Below are 25,234 nucleotides of genomic sequence, written 5' to 3'. Positions count from 1 at the left end.
GACAGCTTCACCACAAAGCATGTTTGCATGCTGCAGTATTGAATTGCATATGTCTGAGCAATGTAAACTCCTGAAAATGTATTTTCTGAAAGGCAGAACACGTGAACTCTGTCTAAAAGACATTAATATTACGCTTTATAATGAATGAAACGGTATTTCCTTGAATTTAAAAGCAACATGTGTGTTTATATGTGATGATAACCTTAACTGTTTGAGGTCTGTGGAGAACAAAGACAAGTGAGGCCTCTTCCTATAAAAACACACCCTGCAGAGTCTGGGCCTTCACCTCAAAAACTAACTACTGAACCTTTGTAAAAAGCAGAAAATACCCGCGTCTGTGTCTGTGCAAAAACATATGATGTTGCAGTCCCTTAACACACACACACACACACACACACACACACACACACACACACACACACACACACACACACACACACACACACACACACACACACACACACACACACACACACACACACACACACACACACAGTGTATGTGGTCATGCCTGTTGCCATGACACAGTCAAACACCTAAGACGGCATGAGTCTGTCCCTCTAAGTCATTGCAGCCACCCAGGAAAGCCACATGTGGCTGAGGCTATTAGCAGTAAAACTTAAACACAAGAAGATAAAAAAGGATCACACAAAAAACACTTACAGGCTCTACAAGACGGTAGCTGTTACTGAGGTCGCTGTTCAAAGCTGAAACAAAGCTACATTTATATGTTTATAATCAAGTAATATGAACTGGACTTTATATTTATCAAGTCTTTGCTCTAAAATGTACTCCTTATATTTGCATCTGTGAACAATACTGGTTTAGAATGAATCAAAATGTTAAAGGTGTAATGCTGACAGATGTTAAAGCAGAAGTAAGCGATCCGGTGGTTTTGGCTAACTTCCTGTCAGCCGATGGAGTTAGCAGTCCCCGCCCTCGTCCCTACGTCACCACATTCACGCGCATCCCTTGGCTGCGCACACACACAGAGGACCGCCCCTTTATGCCGTTCTCTCTCCTCATTGGATAAAGGTTGTAAGATACAAGGAAAGTTTTCCCCTCGGCTTACAGCAGAGCAGAGTGACTGACAGACCCATGTTTCAGACCAAACACTCTATATAAGTGATTGCTGTCGGAAGATATAACTATTTAAGACTTATATTAACACAAACATTCCACTTACTTCTGCTTTAACACAAATATTCCGCTTACTTCTGCTTTAACACAAACATTCCGCTTACTTCTGCTTTAACTATGTGGAGCTGAGGGGAACAGCACAGCAGAGTGATACTAGGTTTGTCATTTGTTTACATTTATACATTACAAACTGGTCAGATTGATTATAACCCCATTGATGGTAGACATGATGGTGACTCCATCCACATTTAAATCATCCAAAAGGCAGCTTCATGTCTGAACTAACAGTCCATTTGTTGAGAGACAGACAACCCTAAAGTCAGTGGGTGGGGCATTTAAAGGGTTAAGTTGGACTTGCCACAGAGCACAAACAGAATGGATATTTGAAGCAATAGCACCTCAGTGACATCTTAAAGTCAAAGTCAAGTTTTTTTTTACCACTTCCATACACATTGAAACTTAAAGTTTCCTACCCTTTTTAGTCATTTTAAAACCAGCTCATTAGCAATGCACATTAGCAATGCACCTCTGGCAGGGGGGCGGAGACTGCGCTGCTCTGCACCCGCCCAGCCACCTCCTCGCACCCCACCCCCCCCGCTCGCTGACAGCTGTACATTGTACAATTACAGATTCAGAGCGTTTAGTGTAAAACTCCACACTGGGATTTGATCCCAGACTGGAACATAGTCCTTGCTCACGGTGCAAGCTGCTCTACCAGGTGAGCTATACCTGTTATACCTAAACAGCTACACCGAGCTGTCAAGCCTTTCACCTCTGAGCCAGATGCAGAGCAGGGCGGAAGCTTGTAGCACTAGTGCCCTCCCCTGGAGCTGTGACACGTCAGCTCCAGTCTCCCTGAAACTGCCAGTTTGCGTCTGCCATTGGTTCACAGCAATTTGAAGGCAGAAAAACTCAGAAATGCAATTTTGCACTTCCTTTTCTGCTGATATGTGCTCTAACACAAGAAAAATGCCACAGGAACATGTGAAAAGCACGAAAAACACGATTTTCATGGGAGTGGGTCTTTAAACAGGAAGCCATGTCCTTCTTTGAGTTAACCCAACAGGTTTTAATACTGCTAAGTCATCGAGTTACGTCAAAGGTTCAGCCCAGCAAGGGTGGAGTGCAAAAATATACACAGTATATTAAAAAAAGTACCTCAAGCTATCCTGTGAAGTAATTTGCACCTACGCTCTGATGATTAAAGCCGTGCCATGTAAACAGCACCGGAGTGAGAGCGACGAGGGAACGGCGAAGGCAGAAAGAGTGAACTTTTGATACTCGTCCGTGATAAGAGTCAGCTAAGCTTCGTCTGGGAATGTTGTCTATACAAAACTAGCTGCAAATATCACAGCCCATATTAGACAGTGTAACTCTATTAATATGTCTGACATCGAGCCTGTGTGCAGCATTATGTCACGTCTCCGGTCATGCTTTGCAAATGGAGGTTAATTATAGTTTATTTGTAGCTATGGTTTACAGTTAATTAGTGTAGCACTAAACATTCTGTCACACTTGGCTCGATCATTTTTAAATGATAGCTGGTGAATCATGAGGGCAAATGTGATTAAGACTCCTGCATGTTCCTTCTTGTTTAATGATATCTAGATAACTGTGTAGTCACAAAGTCACATTTCTGTCACCACTCTCTAAACTAAACTAAACTTTATTAAAAGTTACAAATGAGGCTTGGTCAGTTATGATGCTGCGAGCCCACAAGAAATAAGTAATAATAATTCACATATGACCATGAGAAATGGTCATCCAAAGAGTTTGGTTTGGTTTGACTGTGGGTGAGCCTGGATTATTGTGTATTCTGAATGCTTAAAACAAAGTGTGTGATCTATTTGAAAGTTTAATTTAAATCCAGGTTAAAAACATTTCTCTTTTTATGTGCTTATAGCTGAGCTAAACTTGATCTATTTTCTTTTCTCTCTCTACTTTTTTATTCTTCTTTGATCTTGCTTTTAACTCTATGTTTAATGTTTAAATTTTTTTTTTTCATTTAAAAAAAAAATTTGTTTTACGCTGTTTTATGCTTTTCTTTTTAAATGTTTTGTCTTTATGTAAAGCACATTGAGTTGACTTGGTACGAAATGCGCCTTAAATAAAGCTGCCTTGCCTTACAAATGGAATCTCAAGTCCAATAAGCAGCTTTTTCCTGAGCTTTCAGTTGCGTTGTCTGGTCTTCGTCAATGGGCAGGATTTGTTTCCAGGGTCAAAAATAGATATCTGTGTTCATTTAGAGTATGTCTTACAAGACAAAACCTTTTTCTTCAGATGGAAGGGTTACACTGAGATAATGATTGTGGCTGCCTGTGATACAATTCAATAGAAACACAATAAATCAGCTATTATTTGCCTGTTAGGCTTCAGTTTAACCTGATGTAAGCTATGCAGGTGGCTTGGTAGATACAATCACGATACAACCTGACATCCTGCACACTGTCCAGCTAAATGACATCATTTCCTGTAGTTAACACACATCAAAACACAAAAGCTCCTGCTGCTGCAGCAAGAATACCCATCTCTGTGCTTCATCTGTTTGTGTGTGTGTGTGTGTGTGTGTTTCCTGTTTAGGTCTGCCTTGGTGACACAGTTAACTGTCCTTGAGACTTTCCACTGAGGAATTTCAAAAATGTCCATTGCTATTGTGTAGCATCTCTAATAGTGGCACACAGACACACACTCACACACACACACACTCAAAGTAACTCTTTATTTGTCTGCCCCCCACAGATGCAAACACACGCACACACAGCTTTCCAACCGACCCAGATCATTGCAACAATGGCAAGTCCATGTCTGTTGTCATGCCAACCATCCCTTGACCCTTGACCTCTGTTTTTTAGCAGAGGCACCCTGGTTCTTCTGAAGAGAGAAGAGGATTTAAAAGGGGGCACCCGTACAATCCTGCACAACTTCAACCGCCTCATCTTCTGACCCAATAAATCACCATCTGTGCGTGCTTACATATGTGTGTGTGTGTGTGTGTGTGTGTGTGTGTGTGTGTGTGTGTGTGTGTGTATCGTGTGAGTCATCTGTTCAGACGGTTAAAAACAACTGGGGTTCATGTAAGAAGAACAACAATGGATTAGGTTGCACCAGTAAATCTATTGCTGGTTTGTGTGGTCTTAGTTAGTAGTAGTTGCATTCAAACAAGTGATTCACCTCTTTAAACTCTTTGTTTTCATTTAAAGACATGCAAATCTGAACTTAATTAATACTTTGTTGGAATATTAATGTGCTAAATTGTTATAGGCTTTTATTATGAGCTTTGGTTGTTTGGGTTCATTTGTAAAATGCAATTTCAAATCTTTCTACCGTACTTTAAAATTCCCAGGTCAGGGTCAGATGCATTGCTGTTATTCCACGTCACATTTTACTGGGTGTAAGTATAGTACCAACTATTGTGTGTAAATAAAACATTGTGTATTGCATTAGACATGTTTAACTCTAAAACACTTCAGTATAGTATAAATACAGTATACTTAGTGTCAGTGGTTGCTGATTATAATGACCGAGACCCCTACAAAGGTCTCTGTGGAAAACTCTGGGATACATTGTTAATGTGTTTTCTTGACATGGATCTGGGTTACATCACTGTTAAAGAATTGGGCTCTGATATTCTCTCCAGTCTCTCTGGGCTATGTGAGCAATGCCACCTCCAGACAAATGCGTGCACGTGAATGTAGGTGCTCTTTCATGTACAGCAAAACACACATATCTGCGCGGCCTCATTCACGTCTATACATTCACATGTCAACATGTCTAATCTATTGTGAGAACATTAGTGCTTTCTGCCATATACATTTCCAGTAATCCCTCCAGCCACTGATGTAGGATTAAATTACCATCAGTCAGTCCAACTTCTGACCATTCAACACGTGAAGAAAGGCTGACCCTGTGTCAGCGCCACAGCGGCCTTGGGCTAATTTAACGGAATGTGTCACTGGCTTTGCAAATCATTGGAGACTGACACTGGAGGAACGTACATACCTGTGTTTTACAGACTAACAGAACAAGGATACACTCATAAACCAGTGTAATACGTGTTTGTTTGTGCACGTACAGCTTGTATCTGCATGTCGCAGCAGCAAAATGGAAGCCTATAGGATCAGTAAAGCTATGCAGATAAAAAAACAAAAAAAAAGCAAACTGCACAGAGGTGGAACGGAGCAGAAAATCTGTTCAATCGTGGAAATTAAACTCTTGTTTCTGTGGAAACGTCTCTACAAACACAAGACAACCCATGAGGCAAACAAAACAAAGAGGTCTTCAGTGCCAACCGACTGTATCCTGCAAGTAATACCTGTGGTATTGAGGAGGCTGGCAGCAACGTTAACAAAGCTCTACAAGGTTTAAGCCATTGTCTCTAGCATCATAAAGGCAGTGCTGTTCAAAAGAGGGACATGCAGTGGAAGTATACCCTCAACAATAGACTGAGATGTGACCCCCCGCAGCTAACGCTACAGTACGCTAGCCTGGTTCATCACCTTTGATGAATACGTCCCTGTCAGGGCTACAAAGTACACTATGGCTTCTATAGCTGGTGCAAACATGAAAGAGCCAAATGGAGTGTGAAATGTGAGATGATGTCCATTGGAGGTTAGTGTCAGGCCAAGAAGAGGGGTACTCTTTTTAACAAGTTGCAAAACACAGACGCAGACGCCGCTGCTGAAATACGATGCTGGACGTCTTGGGTCAAACTAGTGACGTTACACCTTTTAACATCAGGTACATGAAGGAGGAGGCCGAGAGAGAAGAAAGGAGATGGGGAGAGGCAGAAAACAGAGAGATAGATGTCTTTTGTACAACACTGCACAGGTAGTATATTAGCTTTGAAGAGCACATGCGTGTAGGGCTAGAGAGCCATATGGAAGATTCACTTCTCATTCAACTTTTTAGCAGACAAACTCATAGTTCCCAGGCATAATGTTGCTGCTTCTACAACCTGCAGATAATAAAAAGCCTGACTCTAAATTGCACTTTTATTACCAATCATACACTCAACAACCAGACACCATAACTACGGGATAATCATGTTCAAAAAGTCAGTGATATCTTATTTCCTCTCTGGTTTAATGTTATAAGAGCAATGCCTGCAGGCTCTGGAAGTTTGTTGGAAGATTACACCAACAACTGAGTGCAATGTAAGCCCTTCTGATATGATATTACAGCTGAAGTGGTTACATGAGCTAGGTTGTGAAATAATCGCTGCCTCTTTTTCTGTGATTGGACTTAGTGAAGAGGAAAGAGGACCAGCGTGGGAACAAACAACTTTCGACATTAGAGAGAAATCCTTTTTGTGATTGAGATTAAACTGTGATTGTACCATTACCGAAGTATGCATCGGCTGCATGTGAAGACAATCCACCTTTGACTCAGAAGCACGTACAGTATGTACTAAAGCAGTAGCGGGGAAACTACGCTTGGTGAACTTATGACCCATGAAGCTGAAACCAGAAGTTTTGGAGTTAACGTCACTAGTCAGCCCTTTGCAGTTTAAGTTAATCTCCCGAATCAGCAGTCGAGGTCAACAACATCAGTAGCCTCAAAGAAAGCCACATATCAATATGCTTCACTCCCATAATATCACTGATAAATTTACACTGGCCAATTACAAGCTTGACCTCCAATATGGGCTGCACACTTGATGGAAAAATGCAATATTGGCAGCAGCAAAACTTTCCCCCCATCTAAATGTTTTAATATAATAAGTCAACTCAAGCAGAACACTTTTGCATTTGGTTGAATAACTTTCTTACCTTGTTGTAGTAATGGAGCTGGACCGAGTGCCACTGGCCGTCGCTGACCCCGCCTGTGATGTAGGGAGACACCGTGGTCTTGGTCTCACCTGGGGGACAGGGACAGAAGGGAGGAAAGAGGAAGAAGAGAGATAAGACGGCAGAGGGGAAAAGTTCAAGGTGGATGGAGCGTGAGAAAAGAGGAAAGAAAAGAAAGAAGTTAACAGTGAGTAAAATGTCAGTTCAATGATCAAACACAGCTGCTGTTTACAGTCTTGAGATTAACATCTTCACATTATTAATTTCAAACAACAGTGTGTAAGTGTTTCTGTGAGTGGGGTGGAGGCACGGTGAACATGTCTGCTGATAATTTACAACTTGTTTCACTCGTTAATTAGTTTTACTTTTGGAAGCAGTCAAGTGTTCAGCTGGGACACGTCTCTACATGTGTTGAAAAAAACCAACACAAGTGGAGAAGAGTCATGGGGTAAAGTCCAGAGAGGCTGGAGCTGCTTCCTTTATGTATTCAACTTTTCATAATTAAAATCTTTGAAATGTTAATTAGCCTTGCTTTGATTCCAATTATTGATATGTTGCTGTTAAAGAAAAAGTCTGTGTCCTAATTTGACACGCATACTGACACACACAGATACACACACACACACACACACACACACACACACACACACACACACACACACACACACACACACACACACACACCGCAGTCATCAATCAACTGTTGGGAAAGCCAGTATTAGTCTGCAGTATCAATGGCTCTCAGTGAGAAGACTGTAGAGCACAAAGGCAGCAGATTTACTGGGGTTTACTGTGTTTGTTAAAGGCAGCAGCAGCGTGGGCAGGAATCCACTCCTCTGGAAATCAGTAAGCCGTGCAGCGACTCCACAACTTGACACAAAATGTGTGTAAGTCTTTGTATGTCAGCGTTCGAAAAGTGCGCGAGGGTTAATGACCGACGGCTGCTGCACGTGAGACGCAGAACAGAAAGAGGACACAGTTTGTGTCTGGTAGAAGATGACCTACTTCTCCCATTGGCCATTATTTCATTTGATGATTCATGTATTCAGCGTTTAGTCAGATTTCAGATCTGAAGCAGGGCACATGGACTTGGCCCGGTTCCCAAACAGGCTTCACCCAGCATAATCATATTGAAGTGGATTCCTCCCTGTTTGGTACCATGGGAAAGTAGAGCTACTCTGAAAACAGCAGCCACCACCTGTCTGTTTGATCTGCAGTCCAGCATTTAGCACTTTTAACAGTGATGGTGGGTGTGTGTGTTTGACTGCGCTTGAGCTGCATCTGTGTGGGTATGCATGCGTGTGTGCATATTTAAGAGCGCGTACATGGTGTAAAAACTGCTTGTGAAAAAGTTTTGTGTTCTGCTGATGGTAGGCTTTTGTGTGTGTGTGTGTTGTGGAGGTGTTTGTTGGCCAGTTAAGTGTGTGTGCCATCATTAATCAGTCTGGCAGCTCCCGTTTTGAGGAAGCAGCTGCTTTTCAGAATAGTAACACACACACACCCATCCCTCCTACCTACATGCACAGAAACACGCATGCTGTACATACACATACAAACACACAAGTGAACATGTTCTCATTCTGTACATTTAGGTACATGCACACGCTCGCTCACACAAAAACACACACCCTTGTCAGAAGAAAGCACACGCTGATAAGAACTTTGTGAAAGTCCCTTAAGATAAACGTGCTCACCCCTGACTTAATCTACCGTACTTACAGTGATTCTTGTTAATATCAGCTGCACTGTAAGTGGTCACCACACACACACACACACACACATGATGAGGCCTAACCTCCAGAGAAGGTGAGCTGAATCTGTTCATCGATGATCTCCAGGGCGATGAAATCATGTTTCTCATTAAACCTGCCATTGTAGAGAAGCAAAGCGTTTCTTTCTCTGGTAGCAAACCTGCAAAGACAAAAAAGTTTTTTATTAGGTTCTTTATTTTGACTGTAGAAAAAACAGCATACACAACAATTAACCCAAAATTGAGGACACCCAATGTCATATCTTCTTCTACGGAAAAGATTGAGTGAATTCCAGCGATTCTGGCTCATGCTTCCTGTCACATGTCTAACACCTATCCAACTCAAACAGAGCGGGACTGAACGGTTGAAGGCCTTGTAGATAGCTTTACGATGAAAGGGGCCGAGGAGCTCTTGAGGAAAAAGGCACTTGGAAAGGAAAGGCAGGATGTGTAAAGCCGGTGAGCTGCAGGGGAGGAAACCGTTCCCCTGCCTTAGATGATGCAGGAGCACGTCCCACGTGTGAGAACGTGGGGGGAAGGACCTGGTATCTGGGCCGGTACCTTCCCATGTGTTTGTTGTACTGGGGTACAGAGTTCACATGTGTAGCTGTTTGTGTGTTAAGGAGTGTAAGGTGAGGGCAGAAGAGTCAGCCGGCAGATGCCAGTGAGGCCAGCAGGGCAGGAAGTCAGGACGGCTGTAGCCAAACACCGATAAGGGAAACTCATCACACAGCCTTTCCTGTTTTCACCGTACTGCAAACCTTTCTCACCGTCATGCTGTTGGCAGACCCGCACCATCAAAATGATCTTACCTATTACTGGGAACGAAACAAGCGATAAATGTTTTTCTCAACATAATATTTTACTGAACGCGAGTCAAAAAAACCTGCTGAACCAGGATTTTTTTTTTTATATGTGAGAGGACAAGCACGACCTCATAAAGTAGCACATTTAGGCAAAGTGTGTGTGTACTGCCTTTGCTCTTATGTGAGTATATGCATATTCCTATTGAAAGGAGGGAGCAGAGACACAATGGAAAAGTGTGCACATGTTTCGACATGCCCCGGTTGACACACTTTACCTCACTGAACTGTTTGTTTGTGCAGCTCCTCTCTAAATCACCATTATCACAGATTTACTGCTGAAACAGTCGACAGTGGAGAGATGTGCAGTGTAGCAATCTCAGGTGGGTGAGGGGGAAAAAAAATCCATATCCACACAATTTAGCAGCCAAGATTTTGTAAAAAAAAAAAAAAAAAGAAAAGAAAAAAATTCAATCAATCACTTGAATTAGCTGACAGATGCAATATAGTTAGCATAAGTAACACATTCTAAGTTTTAATTCTAAGTTCAACCTAATATTCAACATTTGAAGTTTTATAGTGACATATTTTTGGTAGCCTTTCCAAAACCAAAATTTCAATCATGAAAATTCAAATAATGGTTTATTCATCTGCATGCTAAAATCATAAAAACAAGTTTAGGCCATACCTACAGTACAGCCATTAAGTCCAAGGCCGATGTGCACATTACTAACGGACAGATAAATCAACTTATTCCAAGGTGCCATACTTTTTGAAAGCCAGTAACAGCTCCATGGGGTTAAGATACAACAAGAGTCTTTAAAGAGGAGGAGAGCGCACACCTCTATTGATGAGGTGCTCACAAACGAAAAATTAACAGAGGAAAAAAAGGGATGTGGCACACTCATAGCCTCAGATTCAAAAATATTTATTCAAGCTGTGTTAAAAACCAACGTTGGTTTTTAACACAGCTTAAATAAATAATTTTTGCTTCTGAGGCTACGAGTGTGCCACATCCCTTTTTTTCCTCTGTTACGATACAACAAAACAACAGTCTGATATTCTACTCTTTCTCTTTATACTCAAGTGAGACTTTTGGACTGTGACCTTTTAGCTTTAGCTGCTGTCTTCTAGCACAGTGTAGTGTAGTGTAGTGTAGTGTAGTGTAGTGTAGTGTAGTGTAGGGCCTATGTATAGCTTTAAAGTGTGTCTTCTTTCAGCACAATGGTAACATTAAAAAGTTGGTTGAGGAAAGTGTTTTCAACCATTGAGGTCACATTAGCTTTAGCAATTAGCGACACTTGTCCCTTCAGTCTAAAAAAACAATATTTGCTTGCAGGAGGTCACAATCTGCTTTAGTACACTTCTCTCCAACATCAAAGATTCATTATTTTTGAAAATGACTTCATGTCTAGTGGTAAGCCTGCCACTTTTAGCAATTCAAGCCCTGCATGAAGCCATGTGAGAGTGGTAAGCTCCAGGCGTAGTCAGTTACCTTTCTCTTCAACTGAATTTCATCCAGACAGGCAGTTATTTGACAGGGAGTGTCTGGCGGTTAGTGGCAATTAATAAGGCAGGGTAGTTGGAGCAGAGGTAGGGAAGAGAGGAGCTTACATGAAGGAGACGGTGAAGTGGAACCTCTGCCTCAGGCCTCTGAAGGTGATGAAGGACTGTCCGGGGAAGCTGCGGGTGGTAATCTCACAGTAGGGTTTCTCATACTCCCCGTGCGGACACTGGCACATGAAACCACCTGCCAGCCGGTTCACACACTTGCCGCCATTCTTACACACACCAGGCACACAACGGCCTGATGATGCGTTCAGCTCGCAGTGTTCACCTGGGAGGAAAAAAAGAGAGGAGAAATTTCTGTGTTGCTGTGTGAAGAACGATCCCCAACTGCTGGTTTGAACAGGTGACAGCTTTAAACCTTGTCTCTATACAGTTACACAATATAAATGAGCTGTGTGTTGAAATGAATGATAAATTACCTGTCATATCATCATCTATTTATTATCATTTTATCTGTTCAGCGAAGCACATTGTCCACCCTTGACTGAGATACAGACTTCACACCAGCTGTTTGGAATCCAGTTGTTTTAATAAGATGCCTTTGATTATCAATCAAGCACACATAGACTACTAATTTATACCTTGTCCTGTTGCAGATTAAGTGTTTTTTGTGTTATGTTGTTAAGGCTTCTTTTTAAAACATCGGCTCAGTTCGGTTCTGTTTCAACATTAGCAGCAACTACAAAGCCCTGTTTATGGGCCTTTTTCTGGGAAGCACAGGTCTGAGCCGCAAAGTAATTTGGCCATATTTGGGGAAAAGAGAGAGGATGGGAGATCAAGAAAAGCAAGGAGTGTGGAAAGGGAGTGAGAAGGAGGAAAGACATAGAAAGAAAGAAAGAAAGAAAGAAAGAAAGAAAGAAAGAAAGAAAGAAAGAAAGAAAGAAAGAAAGAAAGAAAGAAAGAAAGAAAGAAAGAAAGAAAGACATTCCTTCATTAAGTCCAATCTATGGCTGAACTCACACTGATATTTTAAACCCTGTAACGACCAGATAAAAGCTGAACATCTATATCCTTGTTAGCATTACTCCAGCTTGGGTTTTATAAAGTTACAGAAAACATCCAGTCCTACGTTAATGCACTGCATTCCTACAATTACTCAGAGTGTATGCTGACATTTTCTAGGCAAGGCAAGGCAAGGCAAGGCAAGGCAAGGCAAGGCAAGGCAAGGCAAGGCAAGGCAAGGGCAAGGCAATTTTATTTGTATAGCCCATTTTTACAAACAGTTTGTCTCAAAGGGCTTTACATGGCATCACAACAACATCCTCTGTCCTTAGACCCTCACATCGACTGAGGAAAAACTCCATGGAAAACCCTTTTAACAGGGAAAAATCTGAGAAACCTCAGGGTGAGAGACAGAGGAGGGATCCCTCACCCAGGACGGACAGATGTGCAATAGATGTTGCTACAGACAAGATGTGTTCCTACTAATGTGTTCCTACTTTCTATACTTTAATTAGTGGCATCTTAAATTGTGCAGAAAGTGAATGTGAAATTTTCTTCACGGTGGATAAGCATCTCTACAGGAGTCGTTGTGTTTGGTTTGGGCTTCACCTTGCAGGCATGTACTACTGATCAGTAGAGAAGTGTTTATCCGTTTCTAGTGGGACTTTGTGGTTGGTGCAACTCAAATGCAATACACTAATAAAACCAGAAAACGACCAGCGAATAAACATATTGTGAATAATTCACTAATAAAGTTCCCTTTCATGAGATATCACACATCGTTTGTCCTCAAGGACACAGTGTGTTTTGCTTGGTAACAATGAATATCAACAAAACAGTTTTATTTTTGTCCACCAGAAAAATGCAGAGAGCACCTTTCACTGTTGTTCCCAATACCTTTGAATGCAACAGAATAAAAACAATAAAAAAATCTAAATTATATAATGTCATATCTATATATTTTTTAAATTTCCACTTCTACTCAGGAACCAATCAAATAAGGGAAACTAGACTGAGGGACAGTAATTTCACCTGCATTTATATGATGGTGATAATGTGGTCAGATGTGTACAGAAGGTTATAGAAAACATAATGTCAACAGGCAAATTATTGAGAATATAATACATATTGTTCATTAAATGACTGACCATCCTTAGCTGCATATGCTGAGGTGAGCAATGGCTATCTGCAGCTTAAATGCATGTTGATATCAAATTTATCATATTGCATTATCTAATTCAGCTACTTACTCCATGGGGAATTCCTCCGAAATGACCATGTAGATCTAGCTTTGTCCAAAATCAGTGAGTTGGGCCGAGTTTCCAGACTCTGCTCATTTAAATTCCTCCTCTAATAATACACCAGGAGACCTTTTTCTGACTGTAATATTATTTGCAATAGTTGCCTCTATGTCCCATTCAGTGTGTGTCAACTTGCTGTCCAGACATGAGCCCTCCGCCCAGGACACAAACACAGACCCCAACACCAGCGCCTGGAACCAGCTAATGGCCCTTCTCTCCTCAGCATAATCCTTTTTTCCGAGGGAAAATTATAAGGATCTATTTCCCTGTAATGTAGGAAACCCAAGGAGGACAGAGCCGGCCCCCGCTGTCATCGGCCTCCTAATGCCCCCTGATGGGCCCCGACTATCTGGAGTTGAACTGTGACCTTCAAAGCCGCGACACGGAGATGTAGGTAAGGGAAATATGACGGGTGAGTGGAGAAGATGGGACGTTGGGAGGGAGGGGAAGAAGGCAATCGAGGGCAGCTCTAATCAGGTAATTACATTAGATAAGATGGAGGAAGAGAAGGAGAGGAGAGGAGAGGTAGAGTGTTGGGAGAGACGGAGGGAGAGGAGGGATGAAGGCCGTCAGAGGCCCTCTGGGCTCTATTAGAGGGAGACAGAGGAGCAGGGACAGTCAGTCAGGTATCAGATGTACAAGGGGGAAGTTATGGGAGGAAGATCAGTGCCATCGGGAAATATTTTGAATGGGAATGATGAAAGCTTCCCGGTCTTCCCATAGCTCAGCAACCATGTGAATGATGGGCAGAGTCACATGAAGAGAAATCGTTTTTAAAAATCTTTAATACAGAAATATGAATTGGAGCTGCTTTAATAAATTATAGTTATAATTCATAGTGTCATGATTGTTAGTTTTAAGAGACTGACACTAATGTTAATGTGGTTTTGGGTAGTGGGTTAAGTGATACCTGATCTGACCAGAACAGTCAGCATTCCTTACACCTCTATACAGCAATAAATCTTCTCTACTGAATGTGTGTATGTGTGTGTGTGTATGTGTGTATAGGTGACTATACCTACAGTATTACAAAGAGCGTTTTATCTTCCTGAACTGGGGTCGACCTCACGCTACAACAATAGGCAGTGAGAGCTTTTACAACCTGTCAGTGTGGTTTGGCAGTTTTGTACAAGCCATTAGAGCCATTGTCAGATACAAAGGAAAACACAGCACAGACTTATAATCGACTTTTGTAGCTTTCTTCTGCGATCGTTTGAATACACTATGTTTCTTTAAGATAGTAATTTGTATTCAGCACAATACAGTGTAATGTTAAGGCAACTAAAAGATCAATAATAATAAAAATACTTTTATAATAAAAGGTAAACATGAGTTATTGCGAGTTCTCTCTGTCCTATCAGATGCAAACTACAAAAACAATTGGAATTGTATTAAAAAGTTGTCACCAACACCGATGGAGCAGGCCTTCAACCAGGATTTGTTTGCTATAAACTGTTTTAAGAAAAGTCACATAGGCTTTTATGGGTCTGAACAGCAAAATCAAATATCAATAGAATCTTATTAAAAAGTATCAAGATTTGTTCAAAATCTGTTAAAGGGACAATGAGGAGTTTCTATTTGGTTATAAAAAAAAATATATATATATATATCGTTTTGTCTCTATCATTATTTTGTTATTTTAATTAGTGGCGGAAATGCTGGGCGAGCCGACCAGTGTTTCCTTACTTTTGGTTTCGCGGATGCTGCCCAGCGGGTCATGAGAATAACGCCACCGAATCGCCGTTTATGGTCGGAACTATACGACGGTATCTGATCATCTTCGAACCTCCGACTTTCATTGTTGATGAATGAAAACATTCTCAGCAAGCTGTCCGTCTTGCGCCGGTCCAAGAATTTCACCCTGCGCGCGGAGGCTCATGGTAAATGTAGTATGAGAACACTTCGCTTTCCAAAACTCCTGGTTGTCCCTTTAAGCTACATCTACTTTGTCCAACTCACCTGTGAAGTCCTCCATGCACTCGCAGGTGTAGCCTCCCTCTCGGCTGCGGCACCGGCCGTTGTTCTTACACGGCCCCGAGTAGCACAGGTCAATCTCGGTCTCGCAGTAGTCCCCGGTGAAACCCACTGGACAGCGGCAGCGCAGCCCGTTGATGGGATGGATGGGCCGGAACAGGACCGTGTCTGAGGCGATGAAGGGAGGGGAGCTGTCGAACTTCAGCACGGACACGCACTTCATGTAGTTCTCGCAGGGCTCCCGTAGGCAGATGTTGTCATCAAACGGCAACACCTGGAGAGAAGAAGAGATGTCAGTCGCATTAATGGAACTGATTTTGGATTTCTTTCATTAAAGGTCCAGTGTGAAATATTTGTCAAGGTTTATTGGAAAAATCTGAACATACTACCAATGAATATATTAGTATAAGTGTATAATCGCTATAAAATAAAATCTGTTTGGTTTTCATAGCCTTATAATTCTTCTTTTATATATACATATAGCAAGGGTCTTGCTTAGAGAGTGTCGCCATCTTATGCCACCATGTTTGTACGGAATGGAAAATCCAGCCAACCAGAGAGCTCGTTTCAAGAATTATTTAATAGATAAATAATAGAATCGGAATGCTTGATGCCACTGTTTTCCCCTCATTTTACACACTGGATCTTTAATATGCAACTGTACACTGTGTGTGTGTTTGTACCTCCTGAGATGATATCAGCCTGAGCAGAGTCCTGTTGAGGTAGATCTGCTCCTGCAGGTCCTCGGAGGGGAAGAAGGTCCCTTTACCCGGGGCACCTCCGGGCTGCATTGCTGAGAAGGTCACGTTAAGGATAGACCCTTGCACGTCGGTGTCGTTTTGGATGTTGAACACAAACACTGCCTCCCGTTTGGTGGAGAGTACAGCCGCCACACCCTCCAGGAAGAGCGTCAGCAGTGGGGAGAGGAAGCGCTCCTGGGACATGTTCTCCAGCCGCACAGTGATGCTGTTGGTCAGCATGTCGTCAGTGATGATGGTGACGCGCAGCGTGCAGAGGGCCGAGGCCTGGTGGATGCCATCTGGAAGGAAGGGAGGGGAGATATTTGACTGTTACACACTTTCACTCACTGGCATCTCTGAGTCGCGGTATATGATAACATGAGGACAGCTTTGGATTTAATAAAATAGTTAATAAACACCACAGAGTGATACAAAACTACAAAGACGGGCAAATTTGCCAACCAAGATCAAAAAGATCCAAATCAAGTCTTGTGTTCTTAGATATGAGGCCGGGTTTCAGCAAGGTGAGCGATACAGCGCCTATCAGCAAAGCAGAAGAAGGTCACATTTAGCCAACCACAACACACACCTGTGAGCCAAATGTGTTTCTAAGGTTTCCAAGGAATAATAAAAGTGAGAAAGTTGAGAAAAGTCTATCAGGATCGTCATCTCAAAATAAAATATATCTCCCCCTGTAAAAACAGCTAACAGTTACACTTGTAGACTTGTACGGGTGTAATGATTAAATTCCTGCCAACATGTTTATATACCATAATTATGTTCTTGTTTATGTCCTGACTATCATGTTACACTGACATTAAGAGATGAGACAGTCATATTGTCTGATCTTCTCTCACTGGACTGTACTTGCCCGCTCTGTAATGCTTCATTCTGCAGTTTGCCTATAGGCCTATGGAATGATAAATCCAAGCAGATACAAAAGCAGATTGACTTTCCAAAAATGTATGTTTTTTTTTTTTTTTTTTTAAACTGTATGAGGACAAACTGAGCTTTTCATTTTTAACCAGGTCACAACTGCTGCTGGCAAATCTGTAGCTGTAGCTTTGCTTGTTAGCATTAGCTCCTTGACTGGTTGAAAACTGGTTCTTGCTGACTTTTTGTTTTCTCCTCCCTCTTGAAAGAATGAAAGACCTGCAAAAGTGTCTGAAATACTCATTTAATGATTGTGCCCCCCCCCCCCACCAGAAGCTGCCTTCATCAACTCTTGTTAACATTTCCATGTTTCCCACATTCTGTGTCATAAACTATAAACTGTTTTCTTGTCTGTAACAACATCTATTGCACGTCTGCCTGTCCTGGGTGAGGGATCCCTCCTCTGTTGCTCACCCTGAGGTTTCTCATTTCTCCAATTTTTCCCTGTTAAAGGGTTTTCCATGGAGTTTTTCCTCAGTGGATGTAAGGGTCTAAGGACAGAGGATGTTGTTGTGATGCCATGTAAAGCCCTTTGAGACAAACTGTTTGTAAAAACGGGCTATACAAATAAAATTGCCTTGCCTTGCCTTGCCTAATCCTCTAAATCAGATTTTGCCTCTGGTACACTAGGGTTACCAGGGAGAAAGTTTGCATCAATTGTTCGCTTAGCCAACGGCAGATTTCATGGTCACACGTGTGCTAGTTGATGAAAAATTGACTTGTACCGTCTCAGGATCAAAATGCAACCATTCCGGGGCAGTCTGGAGCCCAAGAGTGAGCATGGTTTATTGCTAATGTATGCGAAATATTAGCAAAGCACAGCTTTAACTTAGACCCAGTCTTATGTTCTTTGCGATCTCTAGTCTGCAGCTTAACAGCTCGACTTGTTTACTGTGTAACACTTCTGCCTCTAGATTGAATTAAGTAGTTACCAGTCGGTGCTGATTCGGTCTGATTCGAGCCCTGGCTGGGAGTAATTGGATCAGTCTAGGATTTCTGCCCCAGGGGAGGGCTGGGTTTTGGTCTCAGACCTACTTCTGGCACAACTGTAAGCTCTAGTAGTGCATATGGAGGGAAACAGACAGCTACAGGCTGCAGAGAGCATGGGCTGGGTGACATACAGCTGACAACAGGTGGTGAGGCCAGATGAAACTGGCAGGGGGGATAATACTGTTGAAGCTACAGGGAGATGGGCTCAGATTGCACCGCTTTGCCGCACCATACCGAGCAGCACTTGGGTGTGTGGTATCTGTGTGTGTGTGTGTAGGTTTAAGGGTGAAAGAGTCACGGTGAGGTTCGTGCACAGGTGCCCTGTCACTCCCAGACGTACATGAGGTCACTTCTCAGGACCTTAAACTCTCGTCACACAAACACAGACGCACTGTCAATCAGAGCTGGTGTGGACAGGCCGGTTGGTGGGGCTAGCCTCATGCTAAGTGCTAACCAGACTGGAGGTCAACTCCAACTGCAGCAGGATAAAATAACTCACAAAGGGAAGCAACACGAGGGTCGTCAGTCCATACGGTGGAGCTGAGCGGCCGCTGCAATGGCGGCTCCGGGGCCATAAATCAAGGTGGGTGGTAAAGAGGGTAACACAAAGCACACGGACACAAACTCAGACACGCATTAACAAGTCACTCTGCAGGGCAGTGACATTAAGCGGCAGCTGTGGTGTAATGTGCTGAAATGGAGGTGCTCATTCAACACGCTGCTAACAGACACACAGCTACTGGGTTTATTCCTCCACAGCGCTACACACCTGTCTCTCCCTCTGTGTCTGGGAACACAATGGTGTCCTCCAGACTTTACACCCACACAAACACACACAGACTTTATGTTGTACATGTAAATATGATTTTTGAAATAAAAGCCCATTGATGACTACTGTAACAATCTTTTCCTTGTCACTACATATTGAAAGCTATGCTCAGCTTTGACACAGTGACTGACAGTGACATTCAGCACCTATTCTACCCACGAAGCCAAGCTATTTAGCGACTGAATTAACTACACTGTGATCCAGTCAGGGCTGTGAGTGACAATAATTATCCTTCCAATGCGGGTGGGGCAGGTCTGGTTGGTGTGAAGGATCAAGAGGAGCAGTGACACCGCAGAGCGCTGCAGGAGACCAGCCTGGGTCCACAAACCACAGAGCGGAACGGAGGGAGATCACACGGGTCAGGGAAAAAATATGTGAAGCAGAATTTATGAGGCAGAAGACAAGGCAGTTTCTGAGAAAACCTAATTGAGACCCCATTAGCAATGCAATCATGCGTTGCCAATTATAATCCGAGCAGTGACATGTTGTCTTTCACACTGCAAGAAGATCTGTTACCGTTCTTGCTCAAATCTGACTTTCTGGTCAACTCCAAGAATTAATAAAATAATAATCCATGGTTTAAAATTTGACACACTTTTACAAGGGAAATTGTCTCTTTCCAGGAGCACCTACACAGCTATTTATAGAGGTCACCAGCTGCTATCATGGGATCACACATACATGCAGAGGATGGGCTGAACCATGGGAAGAGTGTGTCACATGGACATACCATGGAAAAAGACTTCTCTGTGTGTAAGCATGCCATCACACACACACACACACACACACACACACACACACACACACACACACACACACACACACACACACACACACACACACACACACACACACACACACACACACACACACACACACACACACACAGGCAGATGAGCACAAACAGAGACACATGGCTTTAAAGGGATTAATTCTCCTGAGAGTGTTTCCATGGATGACCCTTCAAATAAAAACAAAAGGTGGCAGCATCAAAGCTGCGGTGAAATCTCAACACTTTTGAAGTATCATGGGTAAATCATTCATTAACTATACACACCTGCTTATCTCCATTAGCTGGCATAGGGCCTACGCTGTACCTGAGCTGTTGGTTTAACACGTTTACAGCACATTATGAGTCTGTTATTGCATGTTTACAGCCTGACAGCGCTAATAAATGTGCATCCAAATGAAATTAATTTGCATGATTCAACACATTAATTGGAATTTGTTAGTTTAGTCATTATTGTGGTGTGTATTCATTACACTGTAGGTGGATAATTACCAGCAAAAAAAGAAGAAAAAGACAATCAGGGGGGCCACACAGTCAGAGGCCTGCAGTGTGGGTGGGGAGAGGTGCAGGGTGATAAGGGCTGTTAATGAGCTGTGAAGCCGGACGCCCCAAAGACGCACTGGTGTTTGTGTAGTAGGAAAACAAATGAACACACATACAGACACACAAAAACTAATACACGAGCACACAGACACACAGGTGTCTGTCTGTGGTTTGCGTTTGTTGTAACATACATAATCACTGACACGCACACTTGCATTGCTGGCAGCTGTCACTGTGAGCAGTGTCCGACAACACTCACACACATGCTTGCACATAAACACACTCAGTTACACACTTAAATCTGTGGTTAGTCATTTAAATTGAAACAAGCAAGAAAGTCTCATAATAGCTGACTGTTTAATTTAATTCAACTGAGCAAAATAAATAATTAGTGGCAATAACACTGTCATCAAATGATCAAACACATTAAACTCTGTATCAGAGGCTCTTTTCCTTCAGAATATAAAACAACTATCGCTATATGTTTCCAGACCTTTCTTTTTGGAGATTAATTTGCATTTACATGTTGTTCAGAGCGCTGCTTCAACTCTGGTGGCCACACCGCCCCTCCCCATTCTCCACGGTGTCAAAATCAACACCAGTAAGGAGGGATGGTCAGTAAAACGACAGCAAACAAACGAGACATGTGTAGCTCCGATAGGTTTCAGAGAGGTGTCGAGGCCACCACAGAGACAACCACACAGAGAAAGATTAGTTCTGCCAAGGTGGAATCCAGACGGATCATACCTCACAACTTTGATTTCATCCACCTTCCCTTTTCATCTTTATGTTGTTAAAATGAATCTATAAAAAAACACCTAAATTGGACCTGTTCCCTTCTTCATTAAACATGTGCAGCTGATGAAGCTATTTCCATCCTGCTGACAGTTACCACAACTAAAGAGAGCAGTAATTGGGAGCTTAAAAAGTTACAACCTTGAGCGGAGGCCTGTCATTATTAAGGCAGGAAGCCTAGAGGACCAGGCATTGTTTAAAAAAATCCTGCCATTTTTTCCCCCCTGCAACACTTTTTACAGCACAGTTAAAAGTTTAACAGCAAAGCAACCAATGAAAAACTCCCTTCAGGTACTTTCAAAATCCCAGAAAGCAGCAGGCAACTTTCTCCTTCCTCCCCTCCCTCAGTTTTCTCTCTCTCCACCCCCCCTCTGGCTCCACTTTAGAAGAAAAGGTTTCAGATATTTGAATCAATACAAAAACTGTAACCTGAGCGGCTCCTAGCCAATCACTCTGCTGGAATTCAACCACCGGCTCCTCCTTATTGGACACACCTGAACACCTCTGGCCTATCAGGACGGGAAAACAAACACTGAGCTTGGCCTTACACACACACACACACACACACACACACACACACACACACACACACACACACACACACACACACACACACACACACACACACACACACACACACACACACACTCTGAGCAGTGCATGTCTTATTTTCTTTTCTTTTTCCAGTCTCCATTAAGAAAATCTCTGACAAAAAAAATCTTCCCAAGACAATAACACCTCACAGCTCAGGTCCACAACCGCTCTCATCCTCTTCACTTGTCCCCTCATCTCTTCACTCTTCCTGTTACCGTACTCTACTAAGGCAACTTAAGTTTTCTCAAAGGAAGTGTTGCCTCTCAATCGTAATCCCAACCGTTCTGATCAGAGTCCAACAATATGTCAAGTCTCATCTCCTTTTCTCTTCTTTTCTCTCTCGTGGCGACGAGCGCCAACATCAGATCGCATATCAGCAGCCTGCAGACACACTGACAGACATCCTGTACGCTGACAGCACGGGGAAACCGGCCCCGCAGAAAAAAAGAGGAAGAAAAAAAATCACACTTTGGAGAGCCCAATCACAGCACCATCAATCAAAAGATGCAAAAGCCAATGCTGCAAGAATAAAAGATGAGTGGAAAAAGAGAGATTAGTGAGAGGAGGAAATGAGGGAGAAATGACTGGAGAGGAAAACTGCAACAGAGGATGGTGAAGGAGTGACTCTCCCACGATAGCACTAAAGCACAGCACTTCAGTTTACCTCTAACAATATGACCGAGCAGGTTCATGAAGCACAGGCTACTTTAAGGAGTCGATTATGGTTATTCATTTTGTCTGTGTGAGAAAACTTTAAGTTAACGATGCACTTATTAACCTTGATTTAACCTCTTTTACAATATAGCCGAGCAAAAAGTTGTAAAATACATCCAGGAAACTGCAGATGGTTGCTGCCAAACGTCCTAGAAATTATTGTGCAAAAATGACTAGAAACTCAGTGGTTTAGTTATAAATAACTACTAAATACTACATACTTCCTAATAAACAAAAACTGACCAAAACCAGCACTCGTGGAGGACTGGACACGTGTTTTTGAAACCAGCCTCATGCTCTCCAATAATGTCCTATATGAGTGAGAAAAGAAAACTGTCTTTGTTGCGTATAATAGTACCTTTATCATTATATAATATGCTTTAACTGTTCAGCCTCAACTAAGTGATTTCAAATGCAAACAAAGGCTAACCCAGAGTCGATGATTAACCACAGGAATGCCAGAGGCAGCAGGTTAACAGATACAGACCACAGAGAGATTTATGTGTTCTAGGAAAGAAAAATAGAGGACCAGACACCTGCTGTGTTTTATTTCACGCTATAGTATATACCTGTTTGAACTTAAAAAAAAAAAAAAAATATATATATATATCTCTCTGTCAGATAATCTCTGTCAGTTTACACTCGGCACTCCATTTGTCCATCTGCTGTCACTCATGTGTGTGTCTATGTGTGTGTGTATGTGTGTGTTCGCTCATATCTGGAATCACTCAGTGAAAACCGCTCTCATCTCCTTCCACAAGCTGTCGGCCACATTTGACTCAGGTATGTCTGTCTGATCAAAGTGCTGAGGACAGAGAGGGGCTAAGCTTTGAACACTCTATAGACACATGGAGATAAACTTTAGAAAAAGGGGGTGGGGGGGGTGGGTCTTGGAGGAGCAGAAGCTTGAGGCGAGGAGAGGAAGACGATGACGTACTGTGTGTGATTTAATGTGCAGCAACGAGGGAATGAAAACAGCAATAAAGAACTGGAGGGAGATGTGTGTGTAGGTGTGTGTTTCACTCCTAATGCAGTGGGTTGATTAACTACAGTGGCAGAGTTGCGTGTGTCCATATATCATTGCGCCTACACACACACATAAAGACACAGCTGTTGCAGTATTTCCCCAGAACACCTGCAGCTCCTCGGGGGGGGGCCCTCTTCCTCTGCAGCCCCCCCCCCCCCCGCCCCCCCTCCTCTCTCTGTGGTGACCACACCGGTGGGGAAGAGGTGGCGGTGGGCACACAAAAGACTCAATTCACCCCCAGGATTGTGTGTGTGTGTGTGTGTGTGTGTGTGTGTGTGTGTGTGTGTGTGTGGTAGAGGGGGGGTGGGGGTGCGGGTGGGTGCGTGCTTGGGTTGTCAGAAGGATAACATCCCGATTACAACCGGGGAACAGGTGGGATTACAAGCAGACTGAACCGGGATCAGTGTCTGAACCAATCAAACAGCCCATTGAACGAACAGGTGGAACGACAGCGCCCAGAAGTCAGACAGAACAGGGTCATTTCAAAAAATCCCCAAAACACAAAACAGCTTTCCTTTAGTGACTGACAGGGCTTTTCTTCAGACATCAACACGAACTCTCTCTGCACCCCGCTTCACAGCGTCATTACCGCATGAACCCAACCACAAGAAATATAGCATAGCTAAGGAATCTTTTTTTAGACGAGCCCATGTTAATACAGACAAAATGACTTATTTATTTTATTAAACATGGCACCCTCATTAATGTAATGGGACTGCTGTGATGGTGTAGAAGGGATGGCCAATGAGGGCCTTGCCACAGATCATTGCAGCAGGCCGCTGACTGTATAATTCCAATCAGTTGTGAAGTTGCTTTTGCCTGCAACCTATGCCAAGGAGGATAGGGACAAATAACCTGTGGTAGTTAGGGTGGACCTGGCAATGGTCACAACTGAAGATCTTTGTCCCTGTTGTCATAGATTAAAAAAAAAACTCAAAATCCTGGATTTGTTGCTCAGAGCAGCCTTTTCATTTTCTCTCCAGTACCTATGGTCCTTTCACATTTGTCCTACTGCATCACTGCTTGGGGCCAGGCCACTGACACAGCAACTAGACCTTTATTCTCACTCCACAAACAAGCTTTAAAAATTTTAGATCAGAAGCCACAAAAGTGGCACCATTGTAAAATCATTGAGAAGTACAATTTGTTATCTTTTTCAAATTTTATAAAATTCTCTTTTCTGAAAGTTGTTTTTAAGTGTGTCAGTGGACTAGCCCCACAAGCGATGTCACAGATTTTTACTAAGTCAGACAACTGTGGGACAACGACAAGGAGCATGAGCAAGCAAAACTGTAAAATTCGAAGATGCAGGACAACATTCGGTCAATCATCCCTTTCAGTGCTGGGTACACACCTATGGAATTCTTTACCACCAGATATCAAATCCCAAACAGAATTAAAGATGTTTAGTGCTAAAGCTAAACATTGGCTTAAGCAGCAGCAGAAATGTGAACATTAACTTCTCTCAAGTCACTGTCAATACAGCATTCTACTAATGTTTAATGTATTTAATTTGTGCAATTTCTTAATGTAAATTTTGTAGCTGTGTTTATTTATTCATGATAACTATTCACTGTATTATTCACTGTATTTGTATTATTGCACTTATTGTAACGGTATTCAGTATCTTTTATCCTTCTTTAGCCTGACCAGGGACAAAGACTGCAAATTAGCTGAAGCTAGACGTCTTGTATGCATCGCATTTTTCATTCTTTGTGGCAATGTTGTATGTATCGTCCCTGCAAAATAAACATTAAAATAAAATAAATAAAATAAATGTCAGGTATGAGCAACCTATTTCACAAAGGGCCAGTGTAGCTGCAGCTTTTCCTTCAAACCCTTCAAACCCCGGCCCTTTGAGGAATAGGTTGCCCGTGCCTGACCCATGATGTTTTATCTGACTGTTATCAGTCCAAACATCAGGCTACAGGCTGGTCTGAACAAGCTACATGATGAAACCACAACAGCTCTGTCTTAGTGTGGACAGCACACTTAGATTGATTGAGCCGCAGGC

General features: G+C 42.6%; 1 protein-coding gene across 6 annotated transcripts in view; it reads right to left on the bottom strand.

The window, feature by feature from the left end:
* celsr1a (cadherin EGF LAG seven-pass G-type receptor 1a) overlaps positions 1 to 25,234 on the bottom strand; it is a 117,269-nt gene that overhangs the window by 50,550 nt on the left and 41,485 nt on the right. For all 6 annotated transcript variants that reach the window (XM_085768654.1, XM_085768657.1, XM_085768656.1 and 3 more), the window contains exons 2-6: positions 15,949 to 16,304; positions 15,251 to 15,539; positions 11,094 to 11,316; positions 8,722 to 8,837; positions 6,909 to 6,997 (exon numbers count right to left, since the gene is read on the bottom strand). In XM_085768654.1, coding sequence (XP_085624780.1) covers positions 6,909 to 6,997; positions 8,722 to 8,837; positions 11,094 to 11,316; positions 15,251 to 15,539; positions 15,949 to 16,304 — 1,073 coding nt within the window. The remainder of the gene's footprint in view (positions 1 to 6,908; positions 6,998 to 8,721; positions 8,838 to 11,093; positions 11,317 to 15,250; positions 15,540 to 15,948; positions 16,305 to 25,234) is intronic.

This window comes from Trachurus japonicus, chromosome 23, assembly GCF_045865225.1.
Source record: "Trachurus japonicus isolate A0001 chromosome 23, Traja_1.0".
NCBI lineage: Eukaryota > Metazoa > Chordata > Actinopteri > Carangiformes > Carangidae > Trachurus > Trachurus japonicus.
This window is presented reverse-complemented; position numbering and strand designations above follow the sequence as displayed.